General features: G+C 56.0%; 9 protein-coding genes across 9 annotated transcripts; 5 read left to right on the top strand and 4 right to left on the bottom strand.

Moving 5' to 3' along the window:
- Positions 1-173: 173 nt before the first annotated feature.
- Positions 174-2,718, bottom strand: N7482_004413 (ESCRT-0 subunit protein HSE1; the record flags this gene model as incomplete). The annotated part of the gene is made up of 9 exons (XM_056686538.1): positions 174-838; positions 889-1,104; positions 1,154-1,795; positions 1,850-1,970; positions 2,030-2,128; positions 2,205-2,280; positions 2,364-2,398; positions 2,484-2,533; positions 2,679-2,718. 9 exons carry the CDS (start codon positions 2,716-2,718, stop codon positions 174-176), a joined length of 1,944 nt encoding a protein of 647 aa, XP_056545280.1.
- Positions 2,719-4,247: 1,529 nt separating this feature from the next.
- pakA (mitogen-activated protein kinase kinase kinase kinase STE20) lies at positions 4,248-6,948 on the bottom strand (the record flags this gene model as incomplete). Its single annotated transcript, XM_056686537.1, has 4 exons — positions 4,248-4,352; positions 4,413-4,747; positions 4,806-4,905; positions 4,966-6,948. 4 exons carry the CDS (start codon positions 6,946-6,948, stop codon positions 4,248-4,250), a joined length of 2,523 nt encoding a protein of 840 aa, XP_056545279.1.
- A 1,198-nt stretch (positions 6,949-8,146) lies between these two features.
- N7482_004411 (uncharacterized protein) lies at positions 8,147-9,978 on the top strand (the record flags this gene model as incomplete). Its single annotated transcript, XM_056686536.1, has 2 exons — positions 8,147-8,244; positions 8,454-9,978. 2 exons carry the CDS (start codon positions 8,147-8,149, stop codon positions 9,976-9,978), a joined length of 1,623 nt encoding a protein of 540 aa, XP_056545278.1.
- A 1,778-nt stretch (positions 9,979-11,756) lies between these two features.
- Positions 11,757-12,864, top strand: N7482_004410 (SMP-30/gluconolactonase/LRE family protein; the record flags this gene model as incomplete). Its single annotated transcript, XM_056686535.1, has 2 exons — positions 11,757-12,481; positions 12,564-12,864. 2 exons carry the CDS (start codon positions 11,757-11,759, stop codon positions 12,862-12,864), a joined length of 1,026 nt encoding a protein of 341 aa, XP_056545277.1.
- Positions 12,865-13,517: 653 nt separating this feature from the next.
- Positions 13,518-14,003, bottom strand: N7482_004409 (uncharacterized protein; the record flags this gene model as incomplete). Its single annotated transcript, XM_056686534.1, has 1 exon — positions 13,518-14,003. The coding sequence occupies one exon, from the start codon at positions 14,001-14,003 to the stop codon at positions 13,518-13,520; it is 486 nt and encodes a 161-aa protein (XP_056545276.1).
- On the top strand, positions 14,002-14,652 carry N7482_004408 (uncharacterized protein; the record flags this gene model as incomplete). The annotated part of the gene is made up of 1 exon (XM_056686533.1): positions 14,002-14,652. The coding sequence occupies one exon, from the start codon at positions 14,002-14,004 to the stop codon at positions 14,650-14,652; it is 651 nt and encodes a 216-aa protein (XP_056545275.1).
- A 1,038-nt stretch (positions 14,653-15,690) lies between these two features.
- N7482_004407 (arabinan endo-1-5-alpha-L-arabinosidase C) lies at positions 15,691-16,881 on the top strand (the record flags this gene model as incomplete). The annotated part of the gene is made up of 4 exons (XM_056686532.1): positions 15,691-15,951; positions 16,036-16,506; positions 16,570-16,655; positions 16,725-16,881. 4 exons carry the CDS (start codon positions 15,691-15,693, stop codon positions 16,879-16,881), a joined length of 975 nt encoding a protein of 324 aa, XP_056545274.1.
- Positions 16,882-17,475: 594 nt separating this feature from the next.
- Positions 17,476-19,174, bottom strand: N7482_004406 (putative nucleoside transporter; the record flags this gene model as incomplete). Its single annotated transcript, XM_056686531.1, has 3 exons — positions 17,476-17,969; positions 18,031-18,712; positions 18,824-19,174. 3 exons carry the CDS (start codon positions 19,172-19,174, stop codon positions 17,476-17,478), a joined length of 1,527 nt encoding a protein of 508 aa, XP_056545273.1.
- Positions 19,175-20,946: 1,772 nt separating this feature from the next.
- N7482_004405 (putative RNA binding effector protein Scp160) lies at positions 20,947-25,046 on the top strand (the record flags this gene model as incomplete). The annotated part of the gene is made up of 4 exons (XM_056686530.1): positions 20,947-21,355; positions 21,418-21,665; positions 21,730-24,010; positions 24,070-25,046. The coding sequence occupies 4 exons, from the start codon at positions 20,947-20,949 to the stop codon at positions 25,044-25,046; spliced, it is 3,915 nt and encodes a 1,304-aa protein (XP_056545272.1).
- Between the last annotated feature and the right edge of the window lie 31 nt (positions 25,047-25,077).

The following is a 25,077-nucleotide window of genomic DNA, read 5'->3' as shown; positions in this document are numbered from 1 at the left end:
GCAACTTGGCCGGCTGTCATCAATCGGCTAAATACAACAGAAAGGCCCAGCAAGGAAACAAGTAAGACAGGGGGGAAACCCAGTGCATAAATCAGCCGTCGAAGGAAAAGACGCCTCCAAGTCTCCCTTGGTATCATCCACCGGCTGCTAAATCTGAGAACTCGTGACACAGCTTATCTGTAGAACGAAGCAGGGTTCGACGCAGGCACGCCAGCCTGCGAGGGCTGGTATGCCTGGTATTCCCCGGTGGTGGGTGCTGATGGCGCTGGTTTGAAGGCAGTGTACTGGGTGGGCTGAGGCGCGGCGCCGGGGGCGGGGGGTGGTTGGTGCGAGGGTGGGGCTTGTTGATGGGGTGGGGAGGTCGGGTAGGGGGCTTGCTGCGCCTGGTGCTGCTGGGGAGGGAACTGATGCGGGGGTTGCTGATGCATTCCAGAGGCTGAGGGCGGCTGAGCGGTGTCGTCACTTGAATAGACAGAGGGGGAGTAGTCCTGCTGCGGCTGCTGTTGCTGCTGTTGGAATTGCTGGTGGGCAGTCGGTGGTGCTTGGCCGGTAGGCGGGTAAGGGGGACGTTGATTAGCAGCAGCTGGGTGTTCCACTGGCGAGTCATAAACGGACGTTCCGAGTTCTTGCGGGGAGTCATATGTAGACTGAGGACGGTGGTGCACAGGCTGGTAGGGGTCAGCTTGAGGGGGCTGCTGCGGGATCTGCTGCTGGTGCAGCGGTTGTGCTCCCCCTGCGTACTGAGCGCGAGGATCGGGGGAGTGAGACGCAGGCCGGTATGGTATCGTCTGCTCCGCACCGTAGTATGCGTTGGGCTGCGACTGCGGAGCTGTGGTTTCTAGGAGTCCAATGAGCAATTGTTCCACCGGTAGTTTACGTGGTACACACCTTGGAGTCGAGGACTAAAGTATCGCTGATCAGGCTGAGGAGCAGCTTGAGGAAGGCCTTGCGTATATCCAACGGGAGCGGCACCAGGATATCCGTACTGCGGCTGGCCAGGGCGTCCATACTGTGGTTGTGCTGGGTGCGCCATCGAGGCCTCCAGCAGTGACTCGTAATCCCGGCGTGCCTTGATGAACTTCTCGTTGAGTTGGGTGAACTCATCTAGGCCACAATCAGCATTTGTAGATCGCAGGAGATACACGATACTTACCCTTCTTCTGTGAGTACTTTCCAATTAGTTCAATCAGCTTGGGTCGAATGGCGAGCGTGGAATGATAAAGGGTAGTAATTTCCTCGTTCTCCTGGACATTCAAGTCTGAGGTTCGGGTGCCCAGCAGTGTCAGAAGTTTTTCAACGTTCTTGATCTGGCCAAAGACCTCTCCTTCCATCAGGGCCTCTCGCTGCAGTTCTTCTACAGTCGGGTCGGGGAGCTTCTCCACATAGTTGAGAGGGAAGATGCCGGTCTGACCACGTAGGGAACCCTTCCACCAATCCTTGTAGACTGATTCCAAGACCGCAATTATATCGCCCTTCCTAAACTGAAGCTCTCCGGGTTCCGAGGGCTGGAAGTCGAACAACGCTCTAACGCGCGACACAGTAGCTGCAGAGGTGCCCGAGGGAACAGGCTGAGAAACCGCAGGCTCGGCCTGGCTGGCTGGGGCTGGAGTGGACGCAGACGCAGCAGATGCAGCGGCCGCTGCGGATGACTCGGCTTGGGGCACGGAACCTAGTGGCGGGTTCTTATCCTTGATCGAGAGGGCAAGTGCCATCTGCAACTCCTCGTCCTCCTTTTGTCGATCAATATCGGTCATTGCGCTCTTAACAGGCTTGGACGGGGGCTGCAGGTTGGGATCTAGAAACGATTAGCCAAAATTCAAGGCGAAGTCCTGCTAAAAAGGTTACAGACTCTGAGTCTTCAATTTCATATATGCTTGCTCCATAATCCCAAAATCCGGGTTCGACGCGAACATCTCCGTCCAATCCTGCATCCGTTCAAGGATCTTGGATTTGACTTGTTGGTGTGTGTTCTAAGACATGTCAATCTTGTCAACCATTACTCTCACGATAAGGTATTCAATCTGCTTACGCGATCAGCTGCCAGACGCAGAAGCGCATCGGTAAAGCTCCTCGAGGCCAGCTCGCGATGAATCTTGGGGCCGCAATTTTGCGATAGGGAATTGCCGAGCTAGAATCCGAGTCAGTAAACACCGACAACAAACGACTATTTACCCTTTAACACGCTCCGGATATGAAAGACGAACCTCCAAAGTGTAAAGCTGCACGTTGGCATTCCTATGAGCCAACCTCTTGATCATGGCAGCAACCGCCTCTTTCGCGCTGTTCAGCCAATATAATGATCAGCGCAGTTCCCTCGCAGAAGTATACAACTCGGCTCCCAGTGTGAACCCTGAACCACATACCCTGATTCTTCCACAGAGACCTTATCACAGACATCCTACATCACACCATACAGTCAAGTCAGCTCCCAGGATCCCAAGCCGCCTCGACCGCAAGGTATCCCGCTGCTCGGAAAGACGCACCAGAATGTATTCCCAATTCTCGGAGGTCAGATTCTCATCCGTCGCCTTGGCTGTAAATAGACATGCAGTGTTAGAAATAATGCATAATCCGAAAGTAAACAGGTCCGTCGCTCTCCACCACAGCTCCACCATGTAATGCTACTTGCGACCAGCAACGCAGGACCCACACCAAAGACCTAGCGCACCAAAACTCACCGACGGCATCGTCAAATGCACTTTGCTGTGCGCGAAACATTGCGACTGTATCTCCTCCAGAGACCGAACAGCAACAGGTGGTGCAGTGGAGGGTTCGATAATCGGGGAAGTCGGCCTTGACCAGATAGCTCAGTCACACCGGCACCAGCGAAACTCCAGGCGCGTCGTCGGCTCAAGCAACCAGAGCCAGGCTCTCCAAGGACACCGAGTATCAGGGACCACGTGGATCGTAGGAGTCGTGTTCCAACACTAAATGCGGGGAGCGGATTGGGGGACCAGGGTGCGGCTGTGGCTGGGAGTTTGGCCAACACTGCTGGTAAAAGAGGCTGGATGGTGGGGGATGAGGAAGCGAGATTGGAAGTGGGCGTTCCAAGGTACCTGCTGCGCTTGTTCTTGACGAACGGGAGTTCACTGCAGGCGATGATCAGGGAAGCCTACCAGCTGCGTGTTGTGTCCGGGCGGAAAGCCTGAGTCAGCAGAGGCGATGACGACGGTGGAACGGGGAGCTTTGGCCAAGCTCGGACCTGTGTCGGATATTCTTAGCTCAAAGATAGGAAGAATGGTGTCTGCCTTGAAGATTTCGCAAATCTTCGTGACCCAAATGCCGACCTGAGTTCGCTCAATTTGCGATCATGAGGTCTGTCATATGTAGGCTCCGGCTTTCTTCTCGTTCTGATTTGTCGGATCCCGCTGTGGCTCAGAAAATATATATCCACCTAGTCCACCCGCAAGCTACAGTATTATACCGTCTGTATGCTCTTTCCGATGCCGTGACAGCTTTAGATTAGAGATAGCCAATGGCTCAATATACCTAAATGACAAAGTAACAAGAGGTAGACCACATTATCCAGAAAACCATCTAGTAAAAGTCTATCTGATTAATATATCATCGAAAAGTGGAAGGAATGTGCTATCACAAATATCCAGCACCAGCACGGTCGAAGACCTTCTTGCAAACCCTCAACGTCGAATGCGAAATGTGCACATTCTAAGCCCGAATCGGTACAGTGTTACCACAGTAATATAATGAGCAGGCGGCAGAGAAGCAGTGTGCGAGATACTTAAGCCACGCCCCGACCAGCACTCGAGAGCACATCAAAATTGGAGAGATGTAGGTAGGGGTGGGGGGAACTACACAATGCTACAGACACAAACACCCAAGGGGACAAGGGGAGGGAGGAGTATAAAAACAAGATAGGGATAGGATAGATAGACTGGGAAACAAGGAAGCCCGGCCCAGTCCTGGAAGGCCAGGACCGGGGGCGGGCCATCAAAGACAGGCCGTGAGATCAAGTAGATCGTTCTTTTCATCGCGGGGAAGAATATTCGTCAAGAAACGCAATGGAATGATGGAAATGGTTGGATGGGAGTATAATGGATATATCGGTACAGAAACGGGACTGACTCCAACGACATGGTGATGCGAATATGTTGACATGCCGGAATCTAGAAGAAGTAACATCGGGAGTGATGGGGTATCTGAACGAGACGGGAAGGGGATGAATCAGAGGACGGGAATGAAATAAAAAACCGAAACATTAACATTGAAGGCAGGGGAGAATCGGGAGATTAAGCGCCGCCTTTCTGCGCTTTCTCTTGGGCGCGGCTGATGCGGGCAGCCTTCACCAGAGGGGCGAGGTGTGTAAGTGGAGAGCATAGGCCCATGAAGGGATGCTGCGGAAGACGTTAGTAAATTGACTACAAAACAAGAGAAAAAGAGTATGAGCATCATACCTTCAGCAAGTCGTGGGCCGACGCTCGCTTCTCTGGGTCAACCTTCAGGGCCAAGTAGAGGAAGTCGCGGAAGATGTGCGACAGCTGGTGCTCATCCTTGATGTTGGGGGTTCCGTTGGTGGCGATCAGGTACAGAGCCCGAAGTGGCGATTCAGTCAAATAAGGCGGCTCGCCTTCAATCATCTCGATAGCCATGATACCCAAACTCCAGATGTCGACCTTGCGGCCGTACTCCTTGCGAGTAACCACCTCGGGCGCCATCCAGTACGGGGTGCCGACCATGGTGTTTCGCTTATGTTGCGAGTCGTTGATCTGGGCACAGAAACCGAAATCGGCTGCATTGAATTAGCATCGTTACGCCTAAATCATACATCAAGGAAACGATGAACGTACTCAGCTTGATATTACCCTCCAACGAAAGCAGGATGTTATCAGATTTGATATCACGATGAATGACGCCCTTCGAGTGCAGATGCTGGAGACCACTCAGAGTCTAGGAGAGCTGTTAGCAAGTCGGTTATATCATATAGTAGTCGGACGACTGAAAACCTACCTCGCGGCAAACAGCTGCAATCTGCCCTTCACTCATAATGTTGAAAGTGACCACGTCTGTAAGGCTCCCACCTTCCATATACTCCATGACAACCCACAAATCCAGCCCGTGCAAAAAGCTCTCCAGGAAATTGACGATGTTCTTGTGCTTGCTATCCTTCATCACAAGAATTTCGTTGATGATCAGATCCTTTTTAGGCTGGAGATCGAGGTTCATCTGCTTGATGGCGACGCAATTGTTGGTGCCAGTCTCATACGCAGTGTAGACGCCACCAGAGGCACCCTGGCCGATCTTGTTCAGGTTGTAATATATTTGAGTTGGGTCGCCGGGATGGCAGATTTGGAGCAGGCGTTGTCGAACATCCATCACAGTGCTCTGGCGCTGCTGGCGCTGCCGCGGGCGAGCGGCTGGGGGAGCCCGTGTGCTCGGAGAGGCAGAAGCAGGAGATGGATCCGTTGACGAAGGGCCCAGGTTCGTGGCCAAGGGTGGGGGTGGGGGTGGTTGTTGCTGTGTGCGTTGGCTGGTACTCCGATCCAGCTGCTTAGAGGCGATTGCCTGCTGGGCAGCTGCCATGACCTGCTCCTGGTGTTGCTGGTATTGGGTGGGGGAGGCGATAACATTGTGCTTGGGCGCAGAGGCGCCATTACGGGAGTTGGAGCGACTGGGCTTGGGCGAGCCGGTGGCCACGGGGGCGGCCTCGGGGATGAGTGGTGCACCAAATGATGCGCCATATGAATCCTGCATAGGTCGTTGTTGCGTCGCACCGCCATAAGACTGTGACACGGGGGGTTGCGGAGGCGGACGAGCCGGTGTCATGCCCGTCGGTGGCTTGGGAGGCGCACGGTGCGGAACCAGACTACCTAAAGGGGGAGATATGGCAGCCGCGGGCGATGCCGCGGGAGGACCACGAGGAATCGGAGGCGGCGAACGGGGGTTTTCGAAACTGCTTTCGTGATTTTGCGGGAATCGTGGGCTTCCGGGCGGTGATGTCCCGGTGGCCGGGGTCGTCGTGCTGCCCTTGTATGCGTTATCGAACTTGTGCCACACCTCATCGTCATCTCCGCGCGTATTCTTTTCATAGAACCGCATAATGTCCATCATTGTCTGTGGATGCTCCTCCTGTTCCTTCTTTGAGATACCGTTCTCCTGCAGCAATCGCTGCCATTCCTTGGGCAGACCGGTGAATTGGCCGGTCTGGTTATCATATCCTACGTGCGTGACGTGCACCGGATTCTCCGGAGCCGAAATCTTGATGTTGCGGGGCGAGCCCAGCATGCTATTGACGAAACTGGAGAAGCTGGCCTTTTTGCTTCTCCCCGTCCGCAGAGGGGCCGGGCCCGCATTACCATGATTGCCTTCATCGGAATAGCGCTTTGAATGATGAGACCGTTCGGTCTCGCGATGCGCGAAGGAATCCATGCGATTGGGAAGGGCGGTGAAGCTGGCCGACTGTCGGAGGATTTGGCGGCCGCGCGGGTCGGGACTGGTGTGATGGGAGTGCAAGGGTGGCGGCTGTTGCTGCTGCTGCTGCTGGTACGCCTGCGGTTGATGGTCAGGCTCGGCGCTATTCTCGTCGAGCGCACTGAGCATGCCCCGCGTCTCAAAGGAGTTATTCAAGTCATCCGAACTTTGATCGTTATAGGAGAAGCGGTTGGAGCTGCGAGTCCGAGAGCGCGAGGTGCTGAAACTGGGGAAGTAGGACGAGGGCCCCTCGTCGTGGACGGGCGAGGGACCGCCACTATGCTGACTATGCTGTTCGAGCGAGGAGTTTGAGGAACCGAAGGCCGCGTTGGAGCGCGAGCGGACATGCTCGCGACTGCCACTGGGGGAGGAACGCGGGTAGACGGGAGCGGAGGGGTGACGCTTGAGTGCGGTCGTGCTTTGATGACTCCGAAGAATGCGCGAGCTGAAACTAGGGGGGTCCTTGTGCAGTTTGCTGGACGGGCGCCGGAATTTCAGCGAGAAATTACTTTCTGAACTCATGGCGGGCAGGCCGATGTGCTGTCTCTAAGACAGGATTGGAATTGGGCCGAGGAGGGGTTCAGGAGAAATTTCCAAGGCCAATTCGGGATGCCTTTTGCGACCAGAGATTGCCAGAGTGGCTGGTCGTGAAGACACGGTCGGGAGGCGGTGGTGGAATAGGCCCGGCAGTAATTTTTCTCCCCGGGGTACAATCAATGCTCTGATGAGAGATGACGATGCTGGGGAGAGGATCGAGTTCTGGAATGATGAGAAGGATGAGAAGAAGGGGGAAGCCAAAAAGCCCGGGCTGTCCAATTGGCACGTGGAGAGCGGAGCGAAAAGGAGGGCCTGGCTTGGTGGCCAGTGGCTGGGTTTTTGAACGGGCAATGACGCGGGGACCCGACGAGGGGAGGAGGTCTGGCAGGTTTGGCAGGTTTGGCAGGACGATAACTAGGGTTACTCTGTCGTGATTCGAGAGCAAAGGGTGATAGATCCGAAACGGTTGATAGCACCATTCGTTTTCTGTCCGGTCTTCCCAGTCATTTTGTTTTATCACTGGGAGTACTCCGTAGGATAAGCAGTATAGTACCCTCACCACCATACCTGACTGCATTCTGTCCCTGTTGGTTTCTTCGGCGCATTCTAGATTTTCGACCCCCCGGCCGCTCATTTCCTCATTTCACCCAAGTGGACGGACGGGCCCCAAGTGGGCAGCAAGTGGACACTAGGCGCTGGGCATTGACCATACGCGGGACAGGAATAGAAGTGGGTTGCTTCCACCACACTATCCGGAGATTATAGGACTACACCATATATGGGAACAGAGCTATCCTATCATCTGTACCTTTTGATCCGTCAACGGGTCTCCCACCTCTGCTAAAGCATAGTACGGAGGACTCCGTGCACACCACCCCAACTGTCTTCTGCAGGAACGTGCACCGCCTCGTTACTAGCCTTTCTCCTGCATACTCGGCAGGTCGCCCTACCAACTGGTCTAATCATCGAATCCACGAATCAACTCATTGACTTCTTGACTAATTGACTAATTTGACTAATTTGACTAATTCCGACCGCCCGTGATTTTCGCCCCCATACTTCGCCGCGGCATATCAGCCCCAAGAGCCTGCCCCTTCGCAAAGGTCTTCCATTCGTGTGACAAGCTATACCGATAGTTCGACTCTTTTTCGGTCACTCTCCAGACCGCCCAGGGGAGCCCGAGATGGCTCTCGAGGACCAAGCCCTCTCTGCACTCGCACCGAGCTCCAAGCAGAAGCGTGCCAGTAAGCCCAAGGTGCGCACCGGTTGCACCACCTGCAAGTTAGTTGTTTGCCCGTGATAGCGCCTGGTCAATTTGCAATTACTTTCTGAACGCCGGACCCAACTCCGTCCAGAGCTCGACGAGTGAAATGCGACGAAGCAAAACCAACATGCGCCCGGTATATTAACCTCTTCTCTTCTCTCTATCTCTTTTGCCGTCCCAGCCGATATCATTCTGGGCTCGTTCTTCTAATCTTCGGCCTTGGTAGGTGCACCCGCACTGGGCGAATCTGTGACGGCTACGGGACGCCCAAATCAACCGCCCTCTTCAGAGCGTTGGCCCCTGCGCCAGCCATCGACGATACTCGAGAACCGCACGCACTGGAATTCTTTTTCGTCAAGACGGCACCGCAGCTGGCCGGCTACTTCGGGGGCGCGTTCTTCCAGGGCAGCGTACTGCAGCTGAGTCTCGCCGAACCGGCCATCCGCCAGGCTATTGCGGCCATCGGCATTCTGCACGAGAGCACAGCGACAGGAAAGTGGGCCAGCAAAGGAAACTCCCCGCCCAATGTCCACATCCAGCTGTATAATCGATCCATCCGCACGATCATCAACAAGGTCGTCGCCGGACCCAATGCATCTCCTGTAATAGCCACAACCAACGTTCTCTTCACCTGCTTCGAGATCTTCCAGGGAAACGTCGCCGCCGCTGCGACCCATATCACAGCTGGCATCAACCTGCTTCAAGCTTGGCGCGCCAAACATGGCGGCCCTATCACAGCCTGGGGCCGCAGGTATACATCCTTCGAGTCGCACTTCATGGAGACCGAGATCGCCCCACTGCTCAGCTTGTTCAACATCAACGCGGTTGAGTGCGCCGGCGGAAGCCGCAGTAAATTCCTTTTGAATCCAGTAGACGAGCGCGGCGTGCTTCTCCTCGCCACCCGCTTCGAGACCCTGGCCGAGGCCCGCATCGGGCTCATCGATATGATCACGGACGCGACGTGCATCTGCGACGGCCTAGACGACGGACGCATCCACCGACCGCTCACAGACATTGACGCCGTCGTGCTTTCCCAATCCGTGCAGCGGAATCTTGAGCGATGGCAGGCCAACGTCGACGAACTGATCCGGCGGCAGAAACATACCTGGGACAGGAAGGAGCAGCAGGTGGCCGACGTCATCAGCATCATCCGGCTGGCGACCAAGTTCGGCGTCAGAGCGTACGAGGCCGAGGCTGAGTGCGAGTGGGATGCGCACCGTGCCGAGTACGAGGATTTGATTCGGTCCGCCGATGCCATTATCTCGGATCGAGTCCGCTTCCCGGATGACCTGTCTCGCACGATCAATTTGGACTTCGGCATGATCTTTCCGCTGCATGCCGTGGCGTGGAAATGCCGCTGGCCTCGACTGCGCCGTCAGGGCCTTGATCTGCTGCAACGGATTCCGAAGCGTGAGTGGCTCTTCGAGGCTGGGCACTATCATGCCATCTTCACGCGCATCATGGAAATCGAGGAAGCGGAGTGCGGCTTACCACTAGGTGTTCGGCCAGGAGATGACTGGTTACCTCCAGAGCACGTCCGGATCCGCGACTTTCTCGTGGCTGCGCAGGCCACGCCGCCAGGAGAAATACCCACCTATGCAGTGACGTTCTTCAGCAAGCCCCATGGCCCTGATGGCCCGTTGGAATCTTTTACTGAACAGATGCGATTGGGATCCTCACAGGGTGTGAAGGCTGCTGTGCCGACTAATATGATTGGGCGTAGGTTAGAGCGTGGTAGCTGTCCTCACTAACCGGATGCTGGTAGACGTTCACGTCCTTGATATAGAGTTTTCTTCTTCTTTGAATAATGAGATACGTTGCAGCAATTTACTGCTTGTGTGGGCCTTCTATCAATGATTCATGTATCGTGGCCTTTATCGGAAGTGAAGTTGTACCTGTTGTAGATAGGCACTATACTCGGAAGAGAGGCTAACACCACTTGTCCACTGGGTTTGTCTTTTGGACATCCAGCCTCTCGGCATGTTCCTCTGGATAACTGGCTGAGCACATAACCCTCAGCGCTTGCTCCTTCGCCGAGGGGAGCTTTTGTGGACGCGCTTAGTTTTGTTTCCTCAGCGAGCCCGAGAGCGACCACCCCTGCCTCGCTTCTAAAGATTGCTTTATCTCACCTCTGTCTCTCTTGCTCTTCTTCCCCATTCCCACCCCTGAGCTTTACTTCCTCCTCCTCCTCCTCCTCCTCCTCCTCCTCCTCCTCATCTGCTGGCTTTCTAAGTGAGATGTGGAGTTGATTTTATGGTGGGAACTCTTCTGCGTAGTACTCAACAGGTCAACGTACCTGGCCAGGTTGTGAGCAACCTGAATCATAGTCCCAATATGTGCCACTTTCGAAGTCTCATATTACCCGACTACATCCCTTGGAAGGCTTTCTCGAGGAATCCATCGTGAGTGTTGAGATGCTCACCCACCCAGCCTTGAAAGCTGTGCTGGCTTTCGAGACTGCCAGCCATGTGGAGCAGCCGGACAACTACAACTACATCATGAAAGCTATTCACCCCTTTGACGAAGGCGCAAATGCGTCTTTGTGGTTCAATGCCATCCATTGTCCGGCTAGTGGCACTATCTCACTACCAGAGACCCAAGGTTTCAGGATCTCGTGCCATCGTTTGCAGCATGCACCATCGGATCAAAAGATCACCTGGCGTGGGCTTTCGAGGACCAGTCCGAGCTAGTCTCCTCCTCAGACTCTGGCCCTGATCTGTGCTGTCGAAGGAACTAAGTATACGGTACAGCACGGTACAGAGTACGAGTACAGTACGCTTAGAAGATCGGCAGCTGCGCGTTCTGGCACTGATAAGCGTGCCGACCTGTCAGCTTGCTTCCAGGCCCATGGCCACGCGTCCGGCTCGTGATTGTCTTGCATGGGACTCAACATCGACCTAGATGTGGTCAGGGGGGCCTAGCCACGCTACCAGGGTACCAGGTAAACCAGGCGTTCGGATGTCCAGGCCGCTAAGAGTGAGCGATCGGACTTTCAGCCCGTAACGTCGGTTGTGTTGGTGATCAAACTGTCAACTCCCCGAGTTGACAGCACCTGGATCTGGATCGAGGCTCGCGCGTGTTTATTGCGTGTTGTCTTAGTTGCGCCAAGGCCGATTCTGCACCGTTTCCTTGAGATGTTTTCCCCCTGGCTCCATTGGAACATGGAGTTCCCCACGAGAACCTCTCGTCCCGAATCGAACAGGAGTTTTCGGCAACGATCCTCCTGACCGAACCAGGATCCCCGCAGCCTCATTCCTTCCGGGCTGACAACGTTCCATGGCAAATTCTCGGGCAAATTCCCGTGGCGCATCTTGGCTCGCCGCCGATCCAAGCAGTTCTCAGCAGTCGCCGGAAAACTATATCCACCGCAATTGACTGTGCTTCGAATGGATTCGCCTGACATTCCTTATTAGCGCCACAAGCTCCCTCCCACACGTTTTCCATCTGCAACAAAACGAAATTAAGAATCCACTGGCCCCAGATTTTCCCCTGAAGAATTTCATCGACGCAATCGAGCAATTGAGGAGTCATGGTGTCCGGCATCTCCCCCGTTAGCCTGCAGGCGAACGCCCGCATCATCTCTTCCAATTTCAGCGTCTACAACAACGATTTCCTGCGCATTCTCGGCTCCGCACCGAAGTTGGAGCTCCTCCTCGAAAACGATGCTTTCCCTTTCGCCCACGAGGCGAGCGTGTACCTCCCTTCCTCGGACTCGCTGTTCATGTCAAGCAACGTCTTCACCGACCCCGTCACCAACCAGTCGACCATCAAAGTGTCCAGGGTGAACGTGAGTGCGCACCCCGTCACAGCCGAGATCATCAACACCACGATCCCCATGCCTAACGGCGGGGTGAACCACGGCGACGGCATCCTATGGGCGGGACAGGGCACCCTCAACGAGACGGGCGGCCTCTTCCAAATGTCCGGCACGGCGCCTTACCAGTCCGAGCTGCTGATTGGTAACTACTACGGCCGCCAGTTCAACTCCCTCAACGACGTGGTCGTGGCCAGCGACGGCTCGTTCTGGTTCACGGACCCGATCTACGGCTGGAAGCAGGGCTTCCGCCCGCAACCAAAGCTGCCGAACCAGGTGTACCGCTATGACCCGGCGACGAAGGACGTGCGCGTGGTCGCGGACGGCTTCGGCCGACCGAACGGCATCTCGTTCGCGCCCGATGAGAAGACGTTGTACATCACCGATACTGCGGAGACAGTGGGCGATGGGTCAGTAGACATGCTGCAGCCCGCTACGATGTGAGTTTGGAGACACCTCCCTTGCCCCGGTCGTACACGCCGCTCGCCCCCAGGAGTATCATTTGCTCATGCAATTCACTAGCTATGCGTTCGATGTGGCCACTATCCATGGGCAGCCGTTCTTGACCAACCGCCGCGTCTTCGCGATGCCCGGCGACGGGATTCCCGATGGCATCAAAGTGGACCAGGAGGGCAACGTGTACGCGGGCTGCAAGGACGGCGTCAACGTGTGGTCCGCTGGGGGAGTGCTGCTGGGCAAGATTCTCGTCCAGGACGGCACGGCAAACTTCGCGTTCGGGCGCAACGGTCGCATGTTCATTATGAACGAGAATAAGCTCTTCGCAGCACAGCTGAATCAGAGCGTCCACGGCACGCTGTTCTAGAACTAGAGACGCGGTACGCGATATGAGATAATCGAGATTTCGAAATGACGCAGTCAACAGAAAGGTGGGATTTGGATTGCGTGATTGTTCGTGGAGATGGGGTCCACCCGAAATGATATACATATGTATATCGATCTGGGATCTGGGATCTGGGATCAGGTACATCCGGACTGGTACCGAGGTTCTCGTGTGACACAATTCTAGCATAATTCAACGGTCAAATCCGAATGACTCTTCGCACTCGCTTCCCTTATCTTGTCGACCAGGTTTGTTGGAACTGTAACCGGGAAGGTATACGGACACCTCGGAGGCACCATTGGCTGCGGCGAAATCAAGGTTCGATGGAAAAGCCCTGCGAGCGCCCCTGCCGCGTCATCACGGATGAAGACGAATTATTTCAAAACAAGCTTAAATGTAAGGAATGTGTCGTCAATGTGGACGCGGTGCCTGCAGCAGCCGATCGCGAGGATATCGGAGCAAAAATGAGTGTCTCACGAACACCACGCTCCATGGTTCGGAATATGGCTACAAGATACTCACTAGTCTGGGGCGGTCGCTGGCTGTCCGCCAAAATTAAAACCGCCCGAGTGGAATCACTGAGAGCCTGCGGCACTACCCCGTGTCCCGAACCGAGTGATCCGGGCTCACTATATTCAACCCAGGTTGCATTTCTTCCTCGCCAGCCGACCGTCTGATGTCAGATCCCACTTGAGCATCATCACACCCTCCATTTTAGGGAAAGGGGAATAAAAGTTAGCCTGGTTGTGGTTAGCGGTTCGTGAGAGTGGGGGAGAGTAGGGCCAGCGGCACTTCTCTTTGGACGACGTCGACGAACCGAGCACGCCATGAGTGTCGAGTTGGCAGTCCAGCCCGATGAGCGCATTCATGCAGTCATGCACGACGAGCGATGAGGCCCAAGGATAGTCCTCGCGAGAGTACTGAGAGTCATAATAAGGCTGCGGGGAAACCTGGCCGCCGAGGGGAATTTGATATTCGCTGGCCCCAGCCCTAACTGCGCCGCTTCTCCACATCGTGCCAACTCGTAACTTTCCCCACCATTCGCGCGATAATGGCCGACGAACATGGAGCTGCGCTCCAACCAACGAGCGATGCGCGCCTGACCGGCCTGCCTGCTGCATGACGATAGCCAAGGTCGGCCGTCGGCTGGCAGGTTTTACCGACGTTCCCCACGTCCCAACAACAGCCGGCCAGCAACGCTGCCACGCCGGTTTCCAGGGCGTCAGGCTCGCTAGGGCGGGACAGATGCAGGCCTTTCAGCTCCTCGGAAGTGGGCGCCCTTTTCAGAGCCCTGCTGTTTGTCGGTCTCACAGCCCATCCGATCCTGCGAAGGAAGGGTATCTTGCTCCCTTCGTCTCGCGTCCTTATCGCGCCCTTCTCGCGGCTTATGATACGGCTCATTTAACCGATGGCGAGCCCGGGAATCCCGTCTGTACTATCGCGAGGAGGCTCCCCCCTTCCCCACCCTCAACCAAAGGTGCTCAACGCGATCCTAGTGATGGCCAGGACCGGCTCTTGCGGCCGAGCACTGTTCAGCTGGCGATCGCAGGAGCTCCCGCGGCCAAGTTCATTGGTGGCCCAGTGCCGGGGATGGGTCCACATGGGGCCGATCATCAGCCTCCCCGGACTGGGCGGAGCACTCTTGGCCTGTCCCCAGCGCCAAACACTGCTGATGGGGGGGGCAGAAGTGTCCCAGTTGAACCCACACAAAGCCAGGAAATGCCCGAGTCCGAGGGGCGGGCTTTTGAGGAGGATTGGCAGTGCAAATGAGAAATGCACTACGATGGGCAAGTGGCGAGAATACAAATTATATCGAACAGTTGAAGTAGATTCGCATCTCACCGACACACAAGAAAACAAATGAAAGGAAACATGGTCAATCCAAAAGCAAATCAATAGTGCAACCCGCTGAAAATCCCCTTGCCGACCAGCGACAGCTCCTAGGTTTCGTTTTTCCCGCAGGGGAGAATGTGGGCCCATGCGCCGCGCACTTCCAGGTTGCAAATCATGCACGGCACCCCCTGTCTGCTACGAAGTAGGGTCACCCAACATCTCGATCTCGAGTCGGACCTGAGTGCAGTGGAGCGCCTCCTCTCGCGTCGAAAGAATAACTTGTGCTCGTCTGCTTCCATGTGGGGGGCTGCAAGCCTGATGCGAGACATCACAAAAGGGATAGCGCCGCATAGCCCATCTGATCTCTCATACAATAATCGACGGAAAAAGACATGCTCGAGCCTTCAATAACGGGTGACTAAGTTGACGACCTACATTAGTGTCTGAATATGACTCTCGGACCACTTCGACGGTGTAGAGAGAGCTGTCCCCAGGCAGCAGAGCGGGCCTGTTTGCAAATTAGAGCGTCGATGATCCACCGCCATCGCACCCTTTCCTCTCCTTGGCCCTGTCGTCTTTGTCTCGGCCCTCTTAGTTCTACCTTTGCCTTCGGCACTATCCCTACTGTGCCGTGGTGCCCGAGCCACGTCGGGGGGTAGGCCTAACTACTGACATGTGCCTTACATTCATAGGGTGGGTATGTCCAAGGAATGGAGCTGTGTTTGGGGTGCCCTGGTTGGTCCCACGACCTTCCTTTGCTTCCCAAGGTGAAAGTCGCACCTGCAAAGACGACATCTGCATGACCTTGCCTATGCCATGAGTTCGGAACGCCCGAGAGAGGGGGGAATAAGCAAAAGCCAACATAAATAACTGGCCTTCCCCTCCCCTCCATTCGAGGCTTTTTCTTCTAGAAGTATAGCGGCCCGTTTCGACAATTTTTTCCTAGCCCCCTCTTTCGTTTAGACTACCGCCATCATGCTTGCCATATTATTTAGTCTGTTTATAGCATTGGCAAGCGCCTACCCGGCGCGGGGGCCTTGTACGGGGGACTGCTGGACTCATGATCCTTCCATGATCCAGCGTGAGTCCGACGGCAAGTACTTCCGTTTCTCGACGGGCACTGGTGTCAATACCATGACCTCCAGCTCGCTGACGGGCCCATGGACGGATGTGGGCAAGGCTCTGCCAGGTGGTTCAAAGATTGTTCTCGCCGGTGCGGACAGCAGCGACATTTGGGTATGCACAACCAGCTCTACGACGAACCAGCCCTAGCGCTAGTTCTGGCCAACCCCTTTTGCACCACTAACATTCCATCTCTAGGCCCCTGATGTGCATTACCAGGGTGGTACATACTACATGTACTACGTGCTCTCCAAGCTGGGCACGCAGACCTCTCAAATCGGCGTTGCCACCTCCACGACCATGGAGCCCGGTTCCTGGACGGACCACGGCATCGTTGGCATCCCCGCCAACAGCGCCTACAACCGCATTGACCCCAACTGGATCACCATCGGCGGCAAGCAGTACCTGCAATTCGGCTCCTACTGGCAGGACATCTACCAGGTTGCGCTCGAGAGCCCGCTGCAGGTGGGCTCGAACACGCCGCACCAGATCGCGTACAACGGCAGCCTGAACCACCGCGTTGAGGGCTCATTCCTGTACCAACACGGCAGCTACTACTACCTCTTTTTCAGCGGCGGCATCGCGGGCTCCTACACGGCTACGTACCCCGCCCAGGGCGAGGAGTACCGTGTGCATGTGTGCCGCTCATCGAGTGGACTCGGAGGCTTCGTAAGTGAATCTGCGAGCGGAGCACGCAAATCACGGGGTGCACACTAACATGCCGCAATCCAGGTGGACGAGTCTGGCAGGTCTTGCCTCGAGTCTGGCGGCACGATTATCCTCGCTAGCCACGACCAGGTCTACGCTCCTGGCGGACAGTAAGTGGACCCCCCACGCCCCAATCTGATGCAACCCCCCGGGCAAATCCAATCTAACGGCTGCAACAGGGGTGTTCTGAACGATAAGTACCTCGGTCCGGTGCTGTACTACCACTACTACTCGCTCGCGGCGAAACAGGCCGGCGGCAATGGTATCGATGGCTACCTGTACGGCTGGAATGAGCTGGACTTCTCGAGCGGCTGGCCGGTGGTCAAGGCCGTCTAATTCAAGCATGTGTTTATATGCACTGTGATTTTGCGACGTTTCTATATATATATGGGTCGCGTGGGGAGTGGGCGCCGCCCCGAGGCCGGCGTCAGCCTGCGTTTCATTCTCTTCCCTGTGGCAATGGTTAGGCTTTTATCCTTGCCCTTTCCGAGTACCGCAGAGCACTTGTTTGTTCGATACCCATGCATGGTAGGCCGTCTGCGCGGCGTGCTTGCCTGACAGATTCTGCATACTAATTCCAATACCTAATGTGGCCCGGGTCAAGGGGGAGTTTTGGGTCTGCCTAGGTAGGGTTGTGACTCTCCTAGGTCGGCTCGGCTAATGCTAATGCACGATCACTCTTATCCATCTACGATCTCACTGTTATATATAAAGATCATAATAGAGCGCTCGTTTCTTCGTGGCTATTCTATATCCTAAGTTTTGTACAATATCGTATCCTGCCCTGTATCTATGAATGATGCCGCCGTATGAAACTTAAACGCCACAAGAGTAGATAAAAATGTTCCGACCCGATGACCCCTGGGTATTTGGTTAAAAGAGAATGCTTGGCACGCATGCCATCCCTCCGCCATCCCTCCGCGATCCCACTCATCGCCCCACGTACTTGAGTTCCAGCACCCGAAGGGGGAGATACGAGACGGACGTGAAGACAAGCGCCAGCTCGTTGGCAATGTCACCCCCGTCGGCGCCGATCTTGGCCGCGAGCACTCCGACATAGTAAGTCTCCACCATGCCGATGATCCATCCCGCCGCACCGCACAGGAATGCCGTGAGCCCGGCATACCCGACAGGCATTTTGGACGGGGTATTCCAGGCATCGAGGTCGTAGTTAGCCAGGCTGCCATTGCGGAAGTAGTAGTGCTCAATGAAAAGGATCGCGAAGAAGGACGTGTTCCAGTACCCGAGCAGCGAGAGGAAGTTCTCCAGCACGTCCAGCAGGTGGTCGCGGCCAGCGATGCCAATGGCTAAGATGCCGCCGAAGACGACGATGGACCAGGCGATGCGAGGTACTTTAGCGAATGAGGGAGCGAAGAGTTGTGCGGAAAGGGCGCCGGAGTAGATGGCGATGCAGTTGACACCGACTGCGAGAGAGAATTAGTACACATACACAGGATGGAAGAAGGGGGTTGCAGCGAAACATACTTCCAGACAAGACCAGCAGAACAAGCAGGAGCTTGGCGAATCCGCTCGGATAGATGATCGTCTTCAAGATCTCACCAATGCCACTTTCATACGCAGTAGCCCACTCCGGATTCGTGCCCAGCGCCGAGCTGATACACGCACCAAGCAACATGCCAATGCACGTAGGGATCGTGATGCCAAAAGTGGTGTACAAAAACACCTTGATCTTGGGCGTGTCCACGGGGTAATGCACATAGAAGTCGGACACAATTGAGCTCCACGACGCGCTAGACCCATACACAACACTAATCAGACTCAGCACGTTGCCCGACCTGGTCATGCCCGTGACTGTGGCTGGCGCGGAGAGGTTCGCACGGTGGGCAGCCTCGCCGTAAATGATCATGAAGATAATGAAGAACAGAATCCATGCGTACTTCTCGTACAGCAGGACGCCACGTAGACCGACGAAGCTGAACAGCAGACTGATGCAGGCGACGATCACAACACCGACTGCGACAGAAACGTGTCCGTTCGAGACGGCGCTGAGCGCAAGCCCGCCGGTGATACAGTTGACGGAGGCCCAGCCCAGTTGTTCGATAACGTTCAGCAGGGCGATGATAGACGATGGGTAGAAACCGAGCGAGTATCTGGAGATGGCGACCTGGCGCAGACCAGTCCCAGGGCCCATGGTAGCGCACCAGCCCTAATCAACAAAAGAAAAAAAAAGAGTAAGCCCTTCATCCAGCTAGACACCGCAACAATATCCCTTGCGGAATTTATGAGCGCGAAAACGGGGAGAAAATTGTATGCGCACCGTCACAGCAGCACCCAACAGCGTCGCAAAGATCACAATGGGGATGGTCTGCCCAAGAGACAATCCGAATTCATTCCCTAGAAACCCCGTGCTAAAACAGCTGATATTCATCGTCGCCGACGCCCACATAAGCGCCATCACCACGGAGCTCGGCGAATCGCGATTCTCGGGGAGCACGCGATCCAGACTATTCGACTCGATGCCTAGTTTGCGATCCAGGAACTCCTCGTAGTATCGGATTGTCGCAAAGAAGCCGCGCACCTTCTGCTTCTCGACGGACTCCGGATCGTCGATTGGCGAGACGGCCGGCTCGGGCTGCAATTTTTTCTCCATGTCCTCGGTGGTGCTCATGGTTGCGACGGCTCGCGTGCGGTGCTTGTCAGTCGCGTCGCGGGGAGTTGGGACTGCTGTGTGTTGGGGAGGGGGGAAGTCGTTGGAGGGAAGAAAATAATGACAATTATTTTTTTTCTCCACACGCGAGGAGCAGAAACCTGGGGCTAACGGTCTCAATAGCAGTCCCTCTGGTCGGCCAATTTTTCACCTCGAGTTGTCCCCATTCTGTTAGTGGGTGGGTGGGCCGTCTTGTCGGGGGACTATACAAAGGCTTTTTTATTCTTTCCAATTGTGGATGAGCTGCAGGAGTAGAGTGGCAGAATTCTAGAAATTGCACTTTCCCTCGGACTGTATCTAGAGGCTCTATAATAGATGTACGGAGCAATAAAGTTCTTCACACGACCAACTGGCAAGGATCAGCTTGCATTTTGGGTTAAGGTTTTGGCGGTCCGACGAAAATTCTTCCTAATCAGGTGGGGTCGGCAGTGGCCGAGCCCTGCTGATTCGGCATTTCGATCTTGATTGTCTCCTTTTGCTGGCTGGCGTGCTGATTGGAAGGCATTTGTAGAAACGGGCCACTGCCAAGTAACTAGAGGTAATTCACGTTAGTAAGATTGCTCTGGTTCGGATTGTTTGCGGCTTTGGGCCCTCTGAGGGTGTTGCATTGCAATCTGGCACGAGGCGTTGCCGCTTTGCCACACTTGGCCGGTGCGTCTGTGCTGGTGGATATAGTTGTTTTCTTTGGTCCTCCGAGATTGACCCTTCTTCGGGACATGTGTCAGTCGCAAGATGATCAATGCCCCATACAAACACTGACTTGATACCCTGGTGCCAATCTGGACCGGCGCATGTAGCTGCCAAGAAGGTTGAACGCCATTGCCTCCTGCGTGCGAGGCGGGCACGTGGTACGACGTCTAAGCGCCAGCAGTCGCCCACGGGAATCGGGACACTTGCACGGAGCGACCGACTAAATTGTGCCCTCATCCCAAAGAATTGGCCCTCAATTGCAGCTGTTCGTGGTTGCGGTGGAGAGAAACCTAGCCGAGGCGGCCGGACGGGTTGGGGGAACCAGCGACGGACCCTGCCCGTGGGGGAGAGGTGTCACATCCACTGCTGTGAAGCCTGAGTGACCCTGTCAAAGAAGTCAATGAATATTTCAAGCCTTCAAGTCTTCAAGCCTTTAATTCATTGGTTGTAAATTATAGTCCATCAATTGTCCGTCGGGTGTGGTGGAAGTGGACCTTGGCGTGGCTGTTCCCATCGGACTCGGAGAAAACTTCCCCGGAGCCTCGAACTGGCCTTTTCTATTACTTTGTGTACTTCTGGGGATCTCTCGACTTGACCTTCCACCTTTCACCTCCACCTCCACCTCCACCTCACCTCCGCTTCTCTTTTCCCTCCCTCTCCTCCCGTCCTTTTGGGGTCCTGCCCTCGGGCTGTATATTTCTACTGGGTGCTTGGCCAGTCCAGATTTCCCATATATTTCCGGATACCGCCCTTCCTCCCCCCCTCCCCTCCAATCTTCCCGGGGAATTGCCCTCAGCCAAGTTGATAATCTGGGCCTCGGATTCCTCGCCATCTTCAATCCGAAAGGGTATCATTGAGCCCGTGAGTACCATTCCATTCCACCTGGCTTGCTGGCTTCCTCCGGCCAGCCCAGTCGGTGCATGCTGCCATAGCCATACTAATACAGGCTAGCTTTGGTTGTAGGCAGCTTTTTTTGCACAGCCCCATCACCATTCTGCCATTTTTCCCTTCATCGTTCAGCACTCAATTCTCTCCTGTTTATAATGGCCGCTGAATTATCGACTGCTGCCAATGGCGGCGCCTCTAAGTCCCTCGCCGCCATGCTGGAGGAGCAACACGCCCGCGACGAGACCCACAAGCCCACGGTTGAGGAAGTTGTGGATGAGGAGGACCTCAAGCACCCTCCTCCCTCGTCGACCGCGAACAGCCAACCCCTGGCTCCCATTCTCGCCCCCGCCTCGGAATCGTTGACCCCCGCCGAGACCGCGGCTCCGTCGCCCGTGTCAAAACCCGCCCCAAAGAAGGCCCCAGCCTTTGACGTACAATCGGAGGAGCTGTTCCCGGCGCTCGGTAGCGGACCCAAGCCCGCTGCTCCTGCGGCGGCTACATGGGGTGCTAAAAAGCCCTCTGCGGCGGCGAGTGTTGCCAATGGCCGCCCGGCCCAGCCAATGGGTATGTGATTGTAGCCCAGAAATGTGTGATATATTGAACGGATACTGACATTAGTACAACAGATGTCCCCCGGGTCATGTCTCTCCCAGGAAAGCACATGGAGCAGCTTCGGCTGGCCCCATCCCAGATGCAGCCGCGCGGGCAACTGAAGAAGCCCCTCCGAGATATCCTGCGCGACATCTCTCGGAGATCTAAGGCCACTGTTGATATGCGCGATGGCCCTGGTGGCTCGATCATCTTCGAAGGAAAAGGTTCGGTGGATGCAGTCCGCCAGGCGCTCAAGGAAGTTGCACAGCAGGTTGGGTCCAAGGTGCGTCGAGCAGAATTCGCAAGGCTTGAATTCGTATCTCTAACTTTTTTCTCTACTCGAATAGCAATCTGTCCGCATCCCCATTCCTACCTCTGCGCGAGCCCACATCATTGGCCGTCAGGGTACTGTTGTTCAAGATATCCAAGCCCGCACCGGTGCCCGTGTGCACGTTCCCCGCACGAACGACAACTCGGCCCCCACCGAAGACGATGACCATGATACCATTGATGTCTTGATTGAGGGTGATGCGGTGGCTGCGGAGATGGCGCGACGGGAGATCGAGGCGATTGTCAAGGAGCGTGGCTCAAACATGAGCTTGCGCTTGAAGACAATCCCTCCGGAGTTCTTCCCCTTCATTGCTGGTGCACACGATGCGCAATTGCGCGAAATCGAGGAGCGTACCAAGGCGCAGGTTCATGTGCCCCGCTACGACACCTGGTCCGGCCAGCCGCCTCCTCAGGAAGCCAACCCTGGCCAGGTGCAGTTTGTGCCCTGCGCCGACAAGCACATTCTCATCTCCGGAGAGCGGGCTGCGGCACAGGATGCTCGTGCTGAGATTGAACGCATGGCCGCTGATCTGCAGCGCAAGCTGGCTATTCGCCAGCTGGCTATCAACCGCGGCCAGCACCAATTCATCCTCGGAAACGAGGCTGATGCTTTGCACCAGTTCCTTGCGCAGACTGGATGTGGCATCATCCTGCCCCCTGCTTCCGACGAGAGCGAGTTCCTTACCATCACTGGTCCCCTGGACCAGATTGAGGCCGGTGTCAACCACGCGATGGATCTCGCTACTAGCATGCAGATGGCGAGCATTGACCTGTCCCGACAGCACCCCAGTGCCCCCGCTGGTTCGAACGTGCACGCCCGCGCTCTGACCCAATATCTTCGCCGCCGCCAGATCATCAAGCAGCTTGAGTCGGCATATGATGCCCGCATTGCTCTACCCCCGAGCGTTGATGGACCCGTCACCTGGGAGGTCTACTCCCGTGATGGCAAGAACACTATCCGTGCTCGTTCCGATATCATGAACCTGGTCCATGCCCACCCTCCGTCGCGCCTTCGTCACGTCTCCGTAGACCCGTACTTCCACCCGTACTTGCGCTCCCGGGGTGCCTCCAAGCTGCAGGGTGACTATGGTGTCCACCTGATGATTCCCGACGATGTCAACAGCCCCGATGTCGTCCTTGTCTACGAGGGCCCGTCTGCTACTGCCTCCAACTTTGAGGTCCCCCGGCAGCGTCCCTCTCCCGCCGAGGTTGCCGCGTTTGAGCAATCGCTGCAAGAGGCCCAGGAGTATCTGCTATCTACCCTTGGCAACCAGCAGGACATCGTTGCAAAGTCTGTCTCCGTCCCTGCCAAGTACCTCGAGAAGACTCGTAAGTTTATCCTTCGTGAGCAGGACGCCGTGGGCGAGGACAGCATCCCTGTCCGCGCTCTTGTTGGTGACGCCAAGGGTGGGAAGTGTGAGGTCTCGCTCCGCGGCCCCTCGAGCTTGGTGGCGGACCTCGCTTCTAAGCTCGATACCTTTGTCGTGGAGCAGGAGAAGGACGATTTGGAGCGCGGATACACCACTTCCTTCGACTTTCCCCAGAAGTACGCCAACTTCCTGATCGGCAAGCGCGGCGAGAACATCAATAAGCTTCGCGAGGAGTTCGATGTTGATATTAAGGTTGAGAATGGCAAGGTTGAGGTTAAGGGGCCCAAGGCTAAGGCTGATGCTGCCCGCATGCGCATCATCAGCATGGGCAAGAAACTGGAGGATGAGAGTACTCATATTCTGAAGATCCCTGCCCAATACCACCGCGAGCTGATTGGTCAGCGTGGCAACCAGGTCAACCGCCTCCAGGACCGGTACTCGGTTCGCGTGCAGTTCCCTCGTGCTGCTGTCTCTGCGGATGACCAGTCCGTTACCGAGTCTAGCAGTGATGCTGGTGCTACTCGGCCCGGTCGTCCCCAGCAGGCCGCCGATGAGGTCCTGGTGAAGGGACCCAGCAAGGGTGCTGATCAGGCTCGAGATGAGATTATGAGTTTGCTCCAGTGGGTCATTGACCACTCTCACGCTGCTACTATCTCTGTTGCCCAGAGCCAGGTTGCATCGCTCATTGGTCAGCGTGGTCGTGAGATGGATAAGCTTCGCGCGGACACCGGTGCCCAGATCGATGTTCCCAGCGCGAACGATGCCCCTGATGCTTCGGGCCGTGTGCAGATTCGGGTCAAGGGCACTAAGCAGCAGGTTGATGAGGCTAAAAAGATCTTGCAGCAGCGTGCCACTGAGTTTGATGCGACGGTCACCAAGTCTATCGACGTCGACAAGAAGTACCACAAGGCTCTTATTGGTGGGGGCGGTATGTCTCGATTGCTAAACCGACTCATTCCAGGTATCCTTGCTAACTATCAATAATAGGTGCCAACATCCGCAAGATCGTCGTTGACGCTGGAGGTCCAAACGACGGCAGTGCCGCTCGCATGGTCCGTTTCCCCCGTCCCGACAGCACCGAGTCTACCATTCGCCTTGAGGGCAACGGCAAGATCGTGGACAACATCATCGCTGCCATCGAGGAATTCGTCAAGGAGCGCGAGGACCAAGTGTCCGAGACCCTGGATGTCCCCACCGCTCAGCATCGTATGCTGATCGGTCGTGGTGGTGAGACACGCCGTGGCATCGAGTCCAAGTTCAACGTCACCCTGGATATCCCCAAGCAGGGGTCCGGCCGCACCGACATCAAGCTCAAGGGCCCCAGCACCGCCGTTGCCGAGGCGAAGGAGCACGTCAAGGGCATGCTGAAGGAGCAACACGCTGAGACCGTCGAGATTCCACGCAACCTGCACCATGCCGTGGCCGACAACGGCGCTTTCTTCCGCCGCCTGCGCAACGATCACCAGGTTACCGTCGACCACGCCGGTCAGTCCGTCCCCGCCAACCCTGCCACTGAAGAGACCCGCAGCGGCGCCAATGGCGCATCCCTACCCCTGATCACCGATGACCCCAGTGCCGCCACCGACGCCCACTCCTGGAAGGTCGTTGACACCGGCGCCACTGCTGATGCCGATACCACCCCCTTCCCGTGGGTTCTCACGGGCTCGCCCGAGAACGTCGCCAAGGCCCGTGCGGCCATTGAAAAGGCCATCAGCTCGGCCACTCAGCAGTCTGCTACCGGCTACCTGATCCTGCCGGACCCGAAGACATACCGCTTTGTTGTCGGCCAGGGTGGTAGCCAGATCAACACGATCCGCAAGAAGACCGGCTGCCGCATCAACGTGCCCAAGAACCAGGCGCAAGGCGAGGCTATCGAGATCCGCGGCAGCGCCGCCGGCCTGGAGGAGGCCCGGGACATGATCCTGGAAGCTGTTCAGAACGGGCTCAACGGATCTGCTCGGTGAACAGCAGCAGGTGGTACGGTACGGAATAGTT

This window comes from Penicillium canariense, assembly GCF_028826845.1.
Source record: "Penicillium canariense strain IBT 26290 chromosome Unknown utg000002l_segment0_segment0, whole genome shotgun sequence".
NCBI classification, from domain to species: Eukaryota; Fungi; Ascomycota; class Eurotiomycetes; order Eurotiales; family Aspergillaceae; genus Penicillium; species Penicillium canariense.
This window is presented reverse-complemented; position numbering and strand designations above follow the sequence as displayed.